General features: G+C 37.4%; 1 protein-coding gene and 1 pseudogene across 1 annotated transcript in view; both read left to right on the top strand.

The window, feature by feature from the left end:
• LOC105505245 (alcohol dehydrogenase 1A) overlaps positions 1-5553 on the top strand; it is a gene marked incomplete at its 5' end in the record, with an annotated part of 10107 nt that extends 4554 nt beyond the window's left edge. The window contains 3 exons of the mRNA XM_011933033.1: positions 587-722; positions 1307-1445; positions 4231-5553. Of these exons, the coding sequence (XP_011788423.1) occupies positions 587-722; positions 1307-1445; positions 4231-4255 (300 nt within the window). The remainder of the gene's footprint in view (positions 1-586; positions 723-1306; positions 1446-4230) is intronic.
• Positions 5554-18317: 12764 nt separating this feature from the next.
• The window catches only part of LOC105505244, a 19454-nt pseudogene continuing 18047 nt past the window's right edge, over positions 18318-19724 (top strand).

The raw sequence follows: 19724 nt of genomic DNA, 5'->3' as shown, positions 1-19724 counted from the left end.
AGGTTTCCAAATAATCAGTGTATTTTAATGTAAAACCAATATGTATTTGGGGAGGTAATAAAACAATATTTAAAACATGTCCATTTGAGAAATGGACAGTAGAATAGGAATCCACTTAAGAGGGAGACCGTCAAGTGGACAAGAGACAAATTGCAGTGACATAATCGTTTATCTTGTTCACCGTCAAAATATCTGGTTGAAAGTACTGAGTTCAAAATACCTATGTAATGAATCAATGAAAAATGAATTAACCAGCTCACAGATCACCTGAGAATTATGTGATGATGAAATTTTATGCTTTATGTATGTTTATAATGATGTCTGCCTCCTTATTCCTTTATTAGGAAGAATTAAGTGCACTCCAATTTATTCATCCATTCTTTCATTAAAAAAAAAAACACTTTCTGGGCATTTCCTAAATCCAAAGCACTATCCTATGCAAAAAAGAGGAATGAAGGAGCAAAAGACATGATCTCTTTCCTCTACACACTCACAATCCAGTTAAGCCTATTACATGATATTGTGCATTAAGAGTAGGAACTATGAGACTCCACGTTAAAGATGCCAAATATTCACTTTATTCCAGATGGCTTCCCTGTTATGTTGTCATGAGGCATGTGGCACAAGTGTCATCATAGGGGTACCTCCTGATTCCCAGAACCTCTCGATAAACCCCATGCTGCTACTGACTGGACGCACCTGGAAGGGGGCTGTTTATGGTGGTATGTAGTTGGGCTCAAGTGCCAAATTCTCATTAACATCAGTATATCTCCACTTCTACAATTGACAAGGCAAGGTTTTGAAAACAAATCAAAAATAAATTAAAATTCCTTTTCTATCTACAGTCTCCAAATCAACTAGATATGGAAGCAATGCAGACAGAAGGTCCCAATATAAACTTTTCTGTTGTCACCATAATCCAGGATCTTTCATCTCCATCTGTTTTTGTACTTGTGACTGTATAAGAAGGCATGGACATTTTTAGTAGAACATGGAAATCTACAACAATATTTCATATCTACGCACAAATTTAGAGAACTGATAAATTTGCTCCTCTACTTTGGGCATAAACATCTGTAGTATTATTTCTATGTGAGAGACAAAAGAACTAAGAAACTTTGTTTAACTGTGATTTTTTTAAGTCAAGGCACTGTAAAAGCATATTGAAGTATTCTATCTCTTCTTATCCTCAGTTATAGCAGACTGGAATGAAGCACCTTTTCTAAATTTTCATTTATTTGGAAAATCTCTTCAATTCTTCTACTGACCCTGGTCAAATCCAACAATGATACTGTCTTCTTTTCAGGCTTTAAGAGTAAAGAAGATATCCCAAAACTTGTGGCTGATTTTATGGCTAAGAAATTTTCACTGGATGCATTAATAACCCATGTTTTACCTTTTGAAAAAATAAATGAAGGCTTTGACCTGCTTCACTCTGGGAAAAGGTAGATTTTAAGTTAGTTTTCTGTTTTCCTTTTTTTCTACTACAGGGGATTGTCTAGCAGAGAATGAAAAAGGTGGAAGGATGAGAAAAAATAGTCTCTTGGTTTTCCATTACCTGTTCAGTCTTTGCATGGAGCACTTGTAGGATCATACTGTGAGAAGCTAAAAACAGTTGCTTTGCATTTCCTATTCTGCTGAAATCAAATTATGTTGATTATTGCAAGTCTGAATGATCTGAGCCACTCAGCCTTCCTTAAAAGAGAACATTCACATTTGTAGAAAAAAAAAAAAAAACCCACAAAAAAGCAAGTCTATTTAAACAACCATAATTATAACATGGTGACCTTGAATCCTCTTCCTTCTACCTATGTAAAGCTGACACTAAGTGTCTGCATATTTAAATAATTTTCAGGACAAACTCAACATTTTCATTGCAGGAGTAGGTGGAACTACATTGGGATTGTTTTCTAGGTAGATAATACTAGTTTTTCTCTTTTCTTTTGTAGTTTAAGAAAACTTTTTTTACCAATATAAGTTATCATAAAAGAGAAGAGTACTAAGCACTATTTTAAATGTTTGCCATACATTTTCTCTGAAGCTTAGAAAAATAAGCCAATTCTATTTCCTATCTCTAATACTTAACAGTTACAACCAGCTAATAAAATGAATTTTGTCACCTGCACTTACATGAGGCACAACTGGAAACACGCAGTTATATTTAACCTTTGTCTTCTAGTCCAGAGTCTGAGATTTTCCTGCTATCCCACACTTATTTTCCTGAGATTTTCAACTTTATTTAAATAGTGTTTCTTTGGCATTCACACAATCATTATACTAGATACTTTAACTGACAACATTCTTGAGGAAGGAAGGAAACTAGCACTCACAGAGCACCGGCTGTTCTACTAAGTATCTTACCTGCATTATCTCATGTGATTCCCAAACAATGCACAGTGTCAGTCTCTATCTCACTATCTTAGAGAAGAGAAACTGAGACATGGAGAAGACATGACTTTGCCAAATCATCAAGTGGTAGTAAGGGGAGCCAGGATTCAAAAGTAGACCTTGTTATTAGCAAATCTATTCGCTTTCTACTGCCCCTCAAGAGTGCGTGTACATATGGAAAACAGTAGTCATCAAAGGTTAGTTATCATTGTCATTATTATTACCATTGACATCATCACTGGGATCATCATCATAAGATTGAAAAGATGATGGCAAATATAGAGATGAACAAAACCAGAGGACAGTGTTGAACAACATAAGAAGTCATGAAGCATGCCTAAATTCATTTTATGAGAATGTCATATAGTAATATGCATATGTAAATATAATTAATCCTATCAATAAGCAAAGATTTAAAATTGTAATATTGAATATTGGTAAGAACAAGGTGAGTTGGGCACTTTCATGTACTTTCAGTAGTAATTGATACATACTTCTGGAAAAGCAATTTGGTAATATGTATCAGAAACCGTTAAAAAAAATGACTGAATCATTTGCCCTAACAATTCCATTTCTAGAAATCTATTCTACAGAAATAATCAACTATTCAAACATACATATATGTTTACTGGTTAGAACTTTAGAAACATTCTAAAGTTCAACACAAGGAAAATAAATTCGTAAATTCCATTCATCTATCAGAAATGAATGAAACTACCAAAAAGAAATGACTTCATTGGGAAATTCTCATGATGTAATTTTAGGCTTATTTAATGAAGAATGTAAATTGTATATATTGTATATGCAATGTCTCAAATTTTCATCAAAAACAGTAAAACATGCACATATTTCTAGAAAAAGTTCATAGAAATTCAGGAAAACATTGAAAATTATTATTTCTAGGTTGGGGGATTATGGATTACTTTTACTTTCTTCTTCCTGCTGTCTTGCATTCTCTGAATTATGTGCATATATTTTTCTCATATATGCATATGCATATACATATATATGTTAAAAATTAAAATTATTAAAGAGTCACAAAGGCCATCATTTTCTAAAAACATTTACTCATGAGAAGTTGGTTTATAGAAGAGGCATTAGTTCTAGTGTAAATGTTCCATTTGTAATCTTCACAAGAATAAAGAATCTTAGAATTAATACAAATCGAGTTTATTCTCTACTTCTGAGAATCCTTAAACATCTCTGTATCAAAGGTCTTTTAAATTTCCAGCATGGTCTTTATTAAATTATCAGTTCTTTCAGGCAAGTTATCCATCATCTTATAATTTTTGCAAATTTGTATTTGGGTTTGAATCCCAACACTCCATACAAGATGTGCTACCAGAGCAAGTTACAAATCTTTCTAAGTCTCAGTTTTTATGATCTCTAAAACAGAAATAATATGGAAACCTACCTCCTAGTGTTGATGTTTAGGTTGAAGTTTAAGAAAATGCACAAAGAATGTGACAAATAGTAAGAACTTACTGCAAGTTATTATCTAGTGTTGTTTTATATTCCTTATTATACTAGGGATGTGGGCATGCAAAAATGATTTTTTGAAGATGCTAATGTAGTATTGAAGTCTAAATGACAGGCATATTCAGGATGTTGTGAGTGAGATTAAGATTGGAAATAAAAATAAAAATAAAAAAATAAAAAACAAGAGAAAACCAAAAAAGATGAACTTCCTTTGACTTGAACCAAATGTATGGGGATGGAAATAGGGTAGCTGGGATCACAGACAGATTTTCACTAAGACAACTCAGATGCTCCTTGGACTCTCACATGGAACCATGTGGGTTGTCTAAATGTTAACACAATGTCTCTTCTTTCCTATTGCAGTATCCGTACCATCCTGACCTTTTGAAACAATAGAGATGCCTTCCCTTGTAGCAGTCTTCAGCCTCCTCTACCCTACATGATCTGGAGCAACAGCTGGGAAATATCATAATTCTGCTCTTCAGAGATGTTTTCAATAAATTACACATGGGGGCTTTCCAAAGAAATGGAAATTGATGGGAAATTATTTTTCAAGCAAAAATTTAAAATTCAAGTGAGAACTAAATAAAGTGTTGAAAATCAGCTAGGAAATTGAAGCCAATAAACCATCCTTCTTAACCATTCTACTGTGTCATCTTTGCCATTGAGGAAAAATATTTCCTGTGACTTCTTGCATTTTTGGTATCTTCATAATCTTTAGTCATTGAATCCAGTGGAAGGGAACCTTCACTTGCCCTGAACACACACTTGCTGGGCCACTGTGCTTGAAGTCTCCTACCTCTATCTCAATTTTCACTCTCGGCATTTTCCTTTTTTAAATAAAATGTACCAAATCCCTAGGGTAAAAGCTATGGTAAGGTAAAGGATAGACTCATATTTACAAGTAGTGAAGGCCCAAGAGTTCTAAATACAAGAAATTTCTTAAGAACTCAAATAAAATGTCCCACATTTACTACAGTAAAGTGTAGTGTTTTTATGGCTTTTATACTATTTCTTTATGGTCGATGTACAATTGATTTTTAAAAATAATAGAAGATTTCTTGCTTCATATGACAAAGGCTCAATTACTAATTGTAAAAAATGAACTATTTCCAGAATCATATTCAAATAATCTGTAATTTTTGCTCATGAAAGTGCTTCATTGACTAAATTGTATTAGTCTATGGCTATACATGATTATTTAGATGATGACTGAAAATGCGTATGAAGTAATTAAAAGCTATATGGTGGCTTTAAGTGTAGAGATGGGGTGGCAAATGCTGTGAATGCAGTAACTGAGAAATGGCACAAACACCTTAAGCAATATATTTCCCTAGCAGATATATATACACACATACATATATACACATACACAGACGTATATTTTTGCAAAATTGTTTTCAATCTATAACTTTTCTATTAACTACTATGTCTTAAAATCAATTCTATAATCCTAGCATTAGTTTAATATTCTGAATATGTAAAAACCTGTGGTGCCCATTTGTTAATGCTTTCCCACTCTCAGGGGCAGGATTTGCATTTTGAGCTTCATCTCTAAATGTGACATGCAAAGATTATTCCTGGTAAAGGAGGTAGCTGTCTCCAAAAATGCTATTGTTGCAATATCTACATTCTATTTCATATTATGAAAGACCTTAGACATAAAGTAAAAGAGTTTATCATTTACTGTGTGATCTTCAGTAAGTCCCTCAGGCTCTCTGAGCTTGTTCATCCTTTGTTTTGAAAAAATTACTCAACCTACCCATTACAGCTTAACCAAGATTAAATGGGATGATGTTAATGAAAGAGCTTTGCCAACTAAGAAGGGACATGTAATGTGAGTAACTTGATTGTTTTGTCAAAAATGCTGAAGGTTGGGGGGCGCGGTGTCCCTGTAATCCCAACACTTTGGGAGGCTAAGACAGTTGATGACTTTAGGTCAGGAGTTCGAGACCAGCTTGGTCAACATAGTGAAACCCCATCTCTCCTAAAAATGCAAAAATTAGCCAGGCATGGTGGCGGGTGGCTGAAATCCCAGCTATTCCTGAGGCTGAGGCAGGAGAATCACTGGAGCCCGGGAGGCGGAGGTTGCCGTGAGCAGAAATCTTGCCACTGCATTCCAGCGTAGGCAACAAGAGTAAAACTCTGTCATTAAAAAAAAAAAGGAAAAGAAAAGAAGAAAAGAAAATGCTGAAGAAGTTACTCAGGGTCAAGAAACTTTTCAGAATGTCCCTAAGATAACATCATCATGGGACACTACCTGTTGCTGGGTGCTCTGCGGCTTTTACACTGATGCTGATGGTGTGAGATCCAGAAACAGAAAATGGGTTTCTACATGCCCATCTCACAGCAGGGCCATCAAATCCTGCTAGTGACACAGAAGGTGACATCCAGTCCCACCCGCCTTCCTTCCAGGTTTGGGGAGCAGGTAGAGTGGGGGCCATTAGGTGGGCTCTGCCAGTGTCGTCATAGAGTGGCACAGTCCCCCATGGGATGGGAGTGGCATGTGGGAGCCTTCTGCATCATGCACTATGAAAAAAAAAATTACTATGGGGCAAGTGGTTCATATAGTTAAGTGATTATATATATATATTCCAGTGTAGAAATTATTGGCTAGGTCTGTAATCAAGTATTGCACAGAAGTGCCTTCATAGGTGCTGAAACAGGATTATGAGAGCGACAGACACAGGAATGAAGAAGACAGGGAGAAAATGTGCATGGTTGTGAGAATATATTGCTTTGATTCTTTGACTTCTATGATATATGAAAACAAAGTCTGGGGTTGACTTCAATAATATCATGAATGTATTTAAAATGAAATTCTGAGCATGGAGAAAAATTTCAAATTCTGGTATTAAAAAATAATTTAAAAATATAGACAAGGAAAAAATGTTTTCATATATATGATTGACCCCAAAAAAAGATATTTCTAAAATCCTGGTGCTTTTTCATTTAAAAATAGACTACTGAAGAGGAAAATGAACAATGATGGAAATTCATGGAAGAGGAAATTAAAATGGCAAAATAGCATATTAAATGGCACTGAGCCTTGGTAGTGGTCAAGAAAATATAAAGCAAAATGAGATATTACTGCTTACCTATTAGCTTACATGGTTGGTAGAAATGTGCATTGTCATAGGTTTCTGACAAACAATTTGTGATTTTTATTAAAATTTTAAACATGCATATCCCAAGCAATATCACACTTGGGAATTGACTTTGTAATTATAATTGTGTATAAGAATATAGAAACAAGGCCATTAGCTACAGCCTTACTTGGAGAAGAAACAAAAATTTTTAAACTGACTGATTGACAGAATAAGGAATGATGATAACTCCCTATTTTGAATGGTAAGTTGATCTTATTAAAAAAAACAGGGGATTGGGCATGGTGGCTCATACCTGTAACCCCAGTGTTTTGGGAGGCCAAGGCAGGTGGATCACTTGAGCTCAGGAGTTCGAGACCAGCCTGGGCAACATGGCAAAAACCTGTCTTTACAAAAAAAACAAAAATTAGCCAGGCATAGTGGCACACAACCGTAGTCCCAGTTACTTGGGAGGCTGAGGTGGGAGCATCACTGGAGTCCAGGAGGCACAGGTTGCAGTGAGCCATGATGGCACCATTGCACTACAGCTTGGGCAACAAAGCAAGTCCTCACTTCAAAAAAAAAAAATTGTTTCTAAAAATCTGGAGAAATTAATATGATGCATCAGAAAGTATAAAAAGCAAGGTACAGAATAATGTGTTATTATACGATCCAATTTTTGTGGAATACAAAACAAAACAAGTTAAAATTCCTATTTATTAGTATATAGGTTGATAGGAGCATGGAGAAAGACATAGAAATGTATAAAACAGGCTGTTCCCCTCAGAAACCTGGATCTGAAGAGTTGAAGAACTATAGTTAACTTTTGAACCATAACTGTTTTGAACTAATATTATGTAATTTCTTTACATACTAGTTTTGAAAGTCTTGAATAGAGGCAGGACAATCAACTTTCTTTAACAATTTCTTCAAGAATGTCAATCACGTTCTTTAATCATTTGTATTCACATCAATATTGTCAGTTATGATGAGATTTATGATTGTATTACTTTTTTACCTTATAAAGAAACAGTAATGAAAGACTCTAGCTACCAACATGTATATGTGATTGTGAAATAACTTAAAGGTACTGTAATTGAGATTTTAATTACTCAAAAATATTTCTGACCAAATAAGTGTCAAAATAATATAAACTATCACAGCCACCTCTAAAGCCTTGGGATGATATTGCTCATAGAGTCATAGAAATGTTTTTCTTACTGGATCATTCAGGAACCTGATATTATCAATGGCAGACATATAAGTCTGGATATAAGAAAATTCTCATAGGCCTTAATAGAAAACTTTTAGCGCTATTAAACATGAAATTATTATAAGGTCAAATAGATTTTTGGCTCTCGGACTTGCAAGATTAATGCGAACAAGCTTTTGGAGTTACCTGGGTAGTCCTGGATTTTGCCTTTTTTCTCCCAAGTGGCTTATAATTGGATTTTTTCTTTTCTTTTTTTTTGAGACGGAGTCTGGCTCTGTCGCCCAGGCTGGAGTCCAGCGGCGCAATCTCGGCTCACTGCAAGCTCCGCCTCCCTGGTTCACGCCATTTTCCGGCCTCAGCCTCCGGAGTAGCTGGGACTACAGGCGCCCGCCACCACGCCTGGCCAATTTTTTTTTTGTATTTTTAGTAAAGACGGGGTTTCACCGTATTAGCCGGGATGGTCTCGGTCTCCTGACCTCGTGATCTGCTCCCGTCGGCCTCCCAAAGTGCTGGGATGACAGGCGTGAGCCACCGCGCCCGGCCTCAATTCTCAAGAGATTTTTATGATATCATAGTCTTCTTTCATGTATATAATATCTTTTCTCTTTGCAGATATTAATAACAGCTATAAAAAGACTATTTTTTCACTTCATGAATTATTTCTTCCAACTTCTTTTTTCTCTGCTATGTTTCTGTCTTTCCTATTACAAAGCTAGAATCACTCCACATGTCCAATAATCTTGGTTGTCTTCTGTTGCAGGATGGGGCACTAATGAGCTATTGGGAAGCTCTGAATACATGGGTGGCATCAGTGTCATGTGAGATTTGCTATAGAACTATCTGGTGGGATTAATTGCTTTGGAATATAATGTCAGTAAGAGTGGGTATTTTCTCTTGGGCTGGTCAGATTTTTCAAAGGATGATTTTGGAAGTTTGCGTTTAAAAGACACTTGCCCAGCTGCCAAATCTCCAGGGCCCAAGAGGGCAATTGAGAATTGAAAATCATCACAGCAGAGTAGAAATACAATAGAAACATAAAAGATCTCAATAAATTTATGCCTGGCACATGCTGAGAATGACAAGGATATTAGCTATTATTATTCTTTAGGTTATTAAAATCCAGAGTTAGGCTTCCTGAAATCCTGGCCCCACCACTAGCTGTGTTACATTGGGAAATTGATGCAATCTCTCTAAACCTCTAAACCTCAATGTCCTTCATCTGTACAATGTGCATGGCAATAGTATTTACCTCATAAGTTAATGCTGAACATTACACTAAATGAGGCAATGTATGCTCAAAAACGAGCATAGTCAGCACTCCATAAATGTTAAATATAAATAGTAATCCTTTGTGTTTTTTACAAAAATTTGTTTTAACTTCAAAAAGGAAAAACTCTCCACCATTAAAGAACTCTTTTGTTTTTAGATACTTTTATATTGCGACAACCATACCATTTATATTACTCTGTATTGTTTTAATAAACACTTGGTATTTCTACATCATCTCAGTAATTACACGTTTAAGCATCTGCCAAGAACATTTTCAGGATAATTTAAAATACATCAATACATCATCAAAACACTTTTGGAACATTCAGATTAAATGTTCCAGATTAAATTCAGATTAAACAGACAGATGGTTTGTAGTTTGGCTCTCACAGAGAAGACTGGATGGAACACCTTTGCTTTTGGATTGGGCTTCTTAGATTATTTCCCAACTCCCTTCACAGGAGGAATGTAAGCAAATATTTTGCTCTCTCACATATGCTCTTCTTGGCAGGATTCCAGGCTCCACAGCCACTGCAAGACCAGCAAGTATTTCCGCTCCCTGGACATCTTGGGCTTCAGTTCCAAAACCAAAATGAAATGCTAATTGAGTAGGAATTGATGGCTTTGAATGTGGGATTTTCAAAATTTTCTCTAGGAACTTAAAATTTATTCTATTTATTGCAATGTGCTGTAGAGTATTTATGTATCTATTCCATTCTCAAATTCCGTTTACTGCTACTAAAGTCCCTCTCCCAATTTTCATTTCACAACTCATCCCAAAACATGCTTTAAGTTTATTTATGCACATACATGAAATGTTACAATTCTTTCTAGCAATCTTTACATTAATATTAATCTCATTATCTTACCAAGTTATTTAACCACCAAAATGAAGGATTTGAACTGAAGATAATTTCTGCCAGTTACAATATTCTTTGTCAGGTCCATGTAAATTATGGACCTCTATGGAAAAGAAGACAATTGGATCTCTTGCAGTGATGCTGGTCTGTCCTTCTCCAGGCTTTGGAGTCACATCTTCGCACTGCTTATGATTACCTGTATAACTATATTAGAGATGCCAATCCTTGCCTTCCACTAACTTCCAAGAGAGCTTGTGGTAATTTGTCACATCAGCAATAGAAAATTAACACACCCCTGTGGCAAACATGGCCATCTAAGGTCTGCGAGCAGATATATCTCCCTCTTTGATCTCAGCCTGGAAAAGCTCATCAATTTTAAAAAGCCATAAGATTAGATTAGATTCACCTGGATAATCCAAGCTAATCTTCCCATCCCAAGACCTTTAACTGAATCACATCTACAAAATCCATTTTTGCCATGTAAAGCAACATTTTTCTAGATTCCAAGGATTAAGAGCAGACTTCTTTGAGGGTCATTATTCTGCCTGCAAGGCAGAGGATAACTCCCCCAAACTGAATCAAGTATATCATCTCCAGGGATAAGCTGAATTTAGAATATGGTACTTTGTGAAGATGTAATGTAAAATCTGGCTGGCTTGCAGAGACATACACAGAGAGGGAAGCAGAGGAAAGCGATGCCCTGTGATTCCTAGAGATTGATAGGGTTACCTTTGGACATTCCAGATGTTGCTGCAGGCCTGCCATGGCCCTCTGATGCTAGAACTCTGGCTGTCAATAATGTGACAACTGCTCTTCCCACCTGCCCATCTAAATGTGTAGAAGGTGGGGCAAAGGGTAAGCACAGAGTAGCTGCCAGATGGTATTAAGAAAGATCTCCTGACTGTATGGAGTTTGTCCCAAAGTGCTTTCAGTATTTCATGGAGCCATATGCTCAAAATGTGATGGAAGCTCATAAGTGGATACCACATTTTCAAAGTCATTAGGGCCTTGAAAACAAGGTGGTAGTGGCTATAATTCCCTTAAATGCTAGGTCTCCATATGCAAGAGATGATTAAACAAAAAAATGAATAAAAGGGTGTATAAAGGGAAAAAAATGTATTCAATATTGTTTGTCCATACTGTTGATTGCATATATACCTTTCAATTCCATCTCATCTTTCTTGATAAATCCTTTTTGGGGGGTGACTGATAATTTTATTTTGGGATTGATAACAGGTTTTTTATTTTATTTATTTATTTTTTCTATTTCAATAGGTTTTGGGGGAACAAGTGGTGTTTGGTCACAAGAATAAGTTCTTTGGTGGTGATTTCTGAGATTTTGGTGCACCCATCACTTGAGCAATGTACACAGTACATAATGAGTAGATTTTTATCCCTGACTCCCTCCCACCTTTATCATTGAATCCTCAAAGTCCATTGTATCATTCTTTTGCCTTTGTGACCTCATAGCTCATCTCCTACTTATGAGTGAGAAAATATGATATTTGGTTTTTCATTCCTGAGTTACTTCACTTAGAATAATGGTCTCCAATTCCACCCATCTTGCTGCCAATGCCATTATTTAGTTCCTTTTTATGGCTGAGTAGTATTCCATAGAGTTTTTGTGTGTATGTGTTTTCTTTATCTAGTCAATGATTGGTGGGCATTTGGGCTGGCACCATATTTTTGCAATTGTGAATTGTGCTACAAACATGCATGTGCAAGTATCTCTTTCTTATAATGACTGCTTTTCCTCTGGGTAGATACCAAGTAATGGAATTGCTGGATCAAATAGTAGATCTTCTTTTAGTTCTTTAAGGAATCTCCTCACTTTTTTCCATAGTGGTTGTACTAGTTTACATTCCAACCAACAGTGTCAGAGTGTTCCCTGTTTACCGTATCCACACCAACAGGTATTATTTTTTGATTTTTTGATTATGGCCATTCTTGAAGTAGTAGGGAGACATCACATTGTGGTTTTGATTTGTATTTCCCTGATCATTTGGAATATTGAGCATTTTGCCATTTGTTTCTTTTCTTTAGAGAATTGCCTTCTCATGTCCTTAGCCCACTTTTGAATGGGATTGTTTGTTTTTCTCTTACTGATTTGTTTGAGTTCTTTGTAGATTCTGGATATGAGTCCTCTGTCAGATGTATAGATTGCCAAGATTTTCTCCCACTCTGTGGGTTGTCTATTTAATCTGCTAATTATTTCTTTTGCTGTGCAGAAGTTTTTTAGTTTAATTAAGTCTCATCTATTTATCGTTGTTTTTGTTGCATTTGATTTTGGGTTTTTGGTCATGAAGTCTCTGCCTACGCCATTGTCTAGAAGGGTTTTTCCAATGTTATCTTCTAGAATTTTTATGATTTCAGGTATTTGATTTAAGTCTTTGATCCAGCTTGAGTTGATTTTTGTATAAGTTGAGAGATGAGGATCCTTTTTCATTCCTCTATATGTGGCTTGCCAACTATCCCAGCACTATTTGTTGAATAGGGTGCCCTTTTCCCACTTTATGTTTTTGTTTGCTTTGCCAAAGATCAGTTGGCTGTAAGTATTTGGGTTTATTTCTGAGTTCTCTATTCTGTTCCACTGGTCTACAAGCCTGTTTTTATACCAGTACCATGCTGTTTTGGTGACTATAGCATTATAGTATAATTTGAAGTTGGGTAATGTAATGCTTCCAGGTTTGCTCTTTTCCCTTAGTCTTGCTTTTGCTATGTGGGGACTTTTTTGGTTCCATATGCATTTTATATTGCTTTGTTCTGTGAAGAATTACGGTGCATTTTGATGATAATTTCAATAAATTTGTAGATTGCTTTTGGCAGTATGGTCATTTTCACAATATTGATTCTACCCATTCATGAGCAGGAGAAGTGTTTCCATTTATTTGTGTCATCTATGATTTTTTTCAGCAGTGTTTTGTAGTTTTCCTTGTAGAGGTATTTCATCTCCTTTGTTATGAATATTCCAAAGTATTTAATCTTTTTTGCAGCTGTTGTAAAAGAGGTTGAGTTCTTGGTTTGATTCTCAGTTTGATCATGTTGGTATATAGCAGGGCTACTGATTCGTGTACATTACTTTTGTATCCTGAAACTTTGCTTAATTCATTTACCAGTTCTAGGAGCTTTTTGAATGAGTCTTTAGGGTTTTCTATGTATATGATCATGTCATCAGCAAACAGCGACAGTTTGACTTCCTCTTTACTGGTCTGGATGCCCTTTATTTCTTTCTCTTTTCCTATTGCACTAAGACTTGCAGTACTGTATCAAATAGAAGTGGTGAAAGTGGGCACCTTCGTCTTGTTCCAGTTCTCAGGGGAATGCTTTCAACTTTTCCCCGTTCAGTATTATGTGGGCTGTGGGTTTGTCATCAATGGCTTTTATTACCATAAGGTATATGCCTTTTATGCCGATTTTGCTAAGGGTTTTAATCATAAAGGATGCTAAATTTTGTCAAATGCTTTTTCTGCATCTATTGACATGATCATGTGATTTTTGTTTTTAATTCTGTTTATTACTTATATCACATTTATTGACTTGTATATGTTAAACCTTCCCTGCATTCCTGGTATGAAATCCACTTTCCATGGTGGATTATCTTTTCAATATACTGTTGGATTCAGGTCACTAGCATTTTGTTGAGAATTTTTGTATCTATGTTCAACAGAGATACTGGTCTGTAGTTTTCTTTTTTTGTTATATCCTTTCCTGGTTTTGGTATTAGGGTGACACTGGCTTCACAAAATGACTTAAGGAAGATTCTCTCTTTCTCTATCATTTGGAATAGTGTCAATAGGATTGGTACCAATTCTTCTTTGAGTGTTTCATATAATTCAGCTGTGATTCTGTCTGGTCCAGGGCTGTTATCGGTCTGTTTAGAGTTTCTATTACTTCCTGGTTTAATCTAGGCCAGGTGTATCTTTCCAAGAATTTATCCATCTCCTCTAGGTTTCCTAGTTTATGCACAAAAACGTGTTCATATTTTAAATATATGAAGTTAATTGATGTTAATTATATTTCAACAAAATTGTTTAAAGAGGGAAAAAAAACCGTGTTCATAGTAGCCTTGAATGATCTTTTGTATTTTTGTGGTATTGGTTATAATTTTTCCCATTTCATTTCTAATTGAGCTTATTTGGATCTCCCCTCTTCTTCACATGGTTAATTTTGTCAATGGTCTATCAATATTATCTATCTTTTCAAAGAAACAGCTTTTTAAAATTTATCTTTTGTATTGTTTTTGTTTCAATTTCATTTAGTTCTGCTCTGATCTTGGTTATTTCTTTTCTGCTGGATTTGGGTTTGGTTTGTTGTTGTTTCTCTGTCTCCTTGAGGTGTGACTTGAGATTGTCTATTTGTGCTCTTTCAATCTTTTTGATGGGGACATTTAATGAATGCTATGAACTTTCCTCCTGGTATCACTTTGCTGTATCCCAGAGGTTTTGATAGGTTGTATCACTATTATCATTCAGTTCAAATAACTTTTTAATTTCCATCTTGATTTCACTGTTGGCCCAATGACCATCCAGGAGCAGATAATTTAATTTTCATGTATTTGCATATTTTTGGGGGTTCCTTTTGGAGTTGATTTCAAATTTTATTCCACTGTGGTCTGAGAGAGTATTTGCCATAATTGCAATTTTCTTAAATTTATCAAGACTTGTCTTTTCACCTATCATATGGTCTACCTTGGAGAATGTTCCATGTGCTGATGAATAGAATATATATTCTGCAGTTGTTGGGTAGAATGGTCTATACATATCTGGTAAGTCCATTTGTTGTAGGCTATAGTTTACATCCATTGTATTTTTTGTTGACTTTCTGTCTTGATGACCTGTCTAGTGCTGTCAGTGGAGTATTGAAGTCTCCTACTATTATTGTGTTGCTGTCTATCTCATTTCTTAGGTCTAGTAGTAATTGTTTTATAAATTTGGGACCTCCAGTGTTAGGTGCTTATATATTTAGGATTGTGATATTTTCCTGTTGGAATAGTTCTTTCCTTTATCGTTATATAATGTACGTCCTTGTCTTTTTTAACTTCTGTTGCTTTAAAGTTTGTTTTGCCTGATATAGGAATAGCTACTCTTGCTTGCTTTTGGTTTTCATTTGCATGGAACATCTTTTTCCAACCCTTTACGTTAAGTTTATGTGAGTCCTTATGTGTCAGGTGAGTCTCGTGAAGACAGTAGATACTTTGTTGGTGAATTCTTATCCATTCTGCCATTCTATATATTTTGAGTGGAGCATTTAGGCCATTTACATTCAATGTTAGTATTCAGATATGAGGTGCAATTCTATTCATCATGCCATTGTTACCTGTATACTTTTTTTCCATTGTGTTGTTGTTTTATAGGTTCTGTAAGATTTATGCTTTAAAGAGGTTCTGTTTTAATGTGTTTTCAGGATTTGTTTCAAGATTTAGAGCTCCTTTTAGCAGTTCTTATAGTGCTGGCTTAGTAATTATGAATTCTCTCAGCATTTGTTTGTCTGAAAAAGACTGTATCTTTCCTTCATTTATGAAGCTTAGTTTTGCTGGATACAAAATTCTTGGCTAGTAATTGTTTTGTTTAAGTAGTCTAAAGAATGGACCCCAATCCCTTTTAGCTTGTAGGGTTTCTGCTGAGAAATCTGCTATTATTTTGACAGGTTTTTCTTTACAGGTTACCTGCTGCTTTTGCCTCGAAGCTCTTAAGATTCTTCCCTTTGTCTTGACTTTAGATAACCTGATGACTATGCACCTGGGAGGTGATCTTTTTGTGATGAATTTCTCAGGTGTTCTTTCAGCTTCTTATGTTTGTATATCTAGATCTGTAGCAAGGCCAGGGAAGTTTCCCTTGTTTATTCCTTCAAATATATTTTGCAACTTTTAGATTTCTCTTCTTCTCCGGGAACACCAATTATTCTGAGGTTTGGTCATTTAACATAATCGCAAATTTCTTGCAGGTTTTGTCCTTTTCTAAAAATTATTTTTTTTTCTGTATTTGTTGAATCATGTTAATTTAAAAGCCTTGTTTTTCAGAAGTTCTTTTTTCTACTTGTTTGATTCTATTGCTGAGACTTTCCAATGCATTTTGCAATTCTCTCTGTCCTTCAACTTCAGAAGTGTTGATTGTTTTTCTCTTATGTTATCTCTTTCACTATTTTCCCATTCATACCCTGTATTGTTTTTTTGATTACTATAAGTTGGACTTCACCTTTCTCTGGTGCCTCCTTGATTAGTCTGATAATCAACCTTCTGATTTCTTTTTACGGCAATTCAGATATTTCATCTTGGTTTGCATCCATGACTGGTAATCTAGCAGGATCTTTTGGGGGTGTTGAAGAATCTTATTTTGTCATATTACCATAATTGCTTTTCTGGTTTCTTCTCATTTAGATAGATTACATCAGAGGGAGGGTCTAGAGCTACGGGCTGCTGTTCAAATTCTTTTGTCCTATAGGATGTTCCCTTGATGTGGTGCTCTCCCCTTTTCCCAAAGGATGGGGCTTCCTGAGACCTGAACTGTAGTGATTGCTTTTTCTCTTCTGGATCTAGCAAACCAGTGGAGCTACCTGGCTTTTGACTGGTCCTGGGGAGTGTATTCAAAGAGTCCTGTGATGTGATCCATCTTCAGGTCTCTTGGCCATGGATACCAGCACCTGCTCCAGTGGAGGCAGCAGGAGAGTGAAGTGGATTCTGTGAGGCTTCTTGGATGTATTTTTGTTAAGTGTGATGGTGTTGTATTGGTTGGCCTCCAGCCAGGAGGTGATGATTTCAAGAGCGCCTCAGCTACAGTAGTCTAGGGAGGATCAGATGGTGGGCAGGACCATGGTACTCCCCAACAGATTACATCCTTTTCTTCAGGTACCAGGCTGGGTAGAGAAAGACCACCAACCAGGGGCAGGGTTAGACATGTCTGAGCTTAGACTCTCCTTGGTCAGGGCTTGTTGTGGCTGCTTTGGGGGATGAGGATATAGTTCCCAGGCCAATGTAGTTCCCAGGCCAAGTAGTTCCTCCAGTTATGTTCCCAGGGGGATTATAGCTGTCTCTCCTGTGTCACACAGGTCATAAGGGGAGTGGAGGAAAGCTGGCAGCCACAGGCCTCACACAGCTCCCACGCAGCCCACAGTCTGAAGGGCCAGTCTCACTCCCACCATGAACCCCCAATAAAAATGAGTTTATTTCCTTCCAGTCAGCTGGTGAGCAGAGCTGAGAAATTGCCCCAGGCTATAAGCCCCCCAACTGAGAAACCAAGCTGGCTCACAGTTCCTCTGCTGTCCCACAGAGCTTGGAGGAGCAATCCACCTCCTTCAAAGGGTCTGAGGATTCTCTCTGCTTTCCTGGTATGTCCCTGCAGTAGTTCTTGGAGCAAAAGTTCACAATGAACAGTCCATGAACTGCTCTGTTCATCCGAGTAGCAAGTGCAAGTTAGTCCTGCCTCCTATCCTCCTCCATTTTGCCTCCTGATGACCCATTTTTCTTGATACGTCTTAATAAAATATCTTTCTTTCAAGGTTTCCTCACTCTAAAAGTAGAAGTCATTTCTTTAATTTAATCAACAAATATCCAAGTACTCACTCTGTGCCAGGCATTGAGTTAAGAGCTGAGAAGGCACAAAGAAAAGATGGAGTAGGATCTTGCTCCTTTCAATTCCACGTCAAACTCTTCTCCTGCCACGACCACTTCCTGCTTCCCAGGAAGGAGGGTTCTCTGTCTTGTCTACCTGACCACAGCCAATCTCACTGCTAATCTGTAAACACTTAAAGACGAGACACCGGATCTTCTGGATTACGGGACTGCTCATAGAACAATGACTGTCCTAACACAAATGAGCATAAGAATTCAACAATCACTCATTAAACACCTACTGTATACATGGAACTAGGTACAGTTGATGATACAAATGAAATTTAAGAACATCCCTGACTAGAAACTTCCAGTAGAAATTAGGAGACTGATCTCCACACTAAAAATAGAGGGCGACAAAAGGGAACAGACCCCAAACCACAGGAGGGATGCTAGTATGACAGGGATGCAGAGACATGAAGCGTGACAGTGAGATGGAGTTAATATACCTCCACGAGGGTGACCTTGTCCGGGGTCTCAAATTTTGGGTAGGATTTGAATGGACCAGAGGGACAGAAAAGAAGAGAAAGGGCATGATGAGCAAGGGTTTGAATGTTAAATAGATTCCTCTTTGGGGGACCATGGAGATACAAGCTTCTAAAGCACATAGGCCTTGCTTTGGAGAATGGGGAGGAGTAGGTGGATGAGGAGGTTGAAGCCAGATTATGAAGCCTTGAATGCTGAACATCAGATCTGGGGCATATTTGTACCTTGATACATTTCAGAAGCAACTGAAATCGTAGGACCTTCCTTGCTTCTCTATTAGGTGAAAGTTTCTCAGTCTTGGTGTGAGTCTCAGTGCCTATGTAGTTAAAGCTTACTGAAATGTTCCCTTTCCAATTCTAGAGAGATGTCCTTTCTGTTGACATGTTCACGTTGACAGACTGCATTTGATTAAATAGCTGCCTGTGCAATGCCTCCAAGTGTGGATAAAAGAAAAATCAAACTCGTATTCTTGGACACCCATGCATAGACTAGTTACATTGATCAAAGGGCAATAGAAATGATCCAGTGAGGATTTGTCTGAATTTCCCACAACTATTTAAAATCTACCTCGGGGGCGGAGCAAGATGGCCGAATAGGAACAGCTCCAGTCTCCAGCTCCCAGGGCGAGTGACACAGAAGACAAGTGATTTCTGCATTTTCAACTGAGGTACTGGGTTCATCTCACTGGGGAGTGCCAGACAATCGGTGCTGGTCAGCTGCTACAGCCCGACCAGCGAGAGCTGAAGCAGGGTGAGGCATCGCCTCATCTGGGAAGCGCAAAGGGGAAGGGAATCCCTTTTCCTAGCCAGGGGAACTGAGACAGAAAACACGTGGAAAATCGGGTAACTCCCACCCCAATACTGCGCTGTACCAAGGGTCTTAGCAAACGGGCACACCAGGAGATTATATCCTACACCTGGCCAAGAGGGTCCCATGCCAGCCCACAGAGCCTCCCTCATTGCTAGCACAGCAGTCTGCGATCTAACTGCAAGGCAGCAGCGAGGCTGGGGGAGGGGCACCCGCCATTGCTGAGGCTTAAGTAGGTAAACAAACCCACTGTGAAGCTCCAACTGGGTGGAGCTCACAGCAGCTCAAGGAGCCCTGCCTGTCTCTGCAGACTTCACCTCTGGGGATAGGGCACAGCTAATCAACAACAACAAAAAAAAAAGCAGCAGAAATCTCTGCAGATGCAAACGACTCTGTCTGACAGCTTTGAAAAGAGCAGTGGATCTCCCAACATGGAGGTTGAGATCTGAGAACGGACAGACTGCCTGGTCAAGTGGGTCCCGGACCCCTGAGTAGCCTAACTGGGAGACATCCCCCACTAGGGGCAGACC

The sequence above is a fragment of the Colobus angolensis genome, unplaced genomic scaffold, assembly GCF_000951035.1.
Source record: "Colobus angolensis palliatus isolate OR3802 unplaced genomic scaffold, Cang.pa_1.0 Scaffold123, whole genome shotgun sequence".
Taxonomy (NCBI): Eukaryota; Metazoa; Chordata; class Mammalia; order Primates; family Cercopithecidae; genus Colobus; species Colobus angolensis.
The sequence above is the reverse complement of the archived record's forward strand: the minus strand, read 5'-3'. Positions and strand labels throughout refer to the sequence as shown.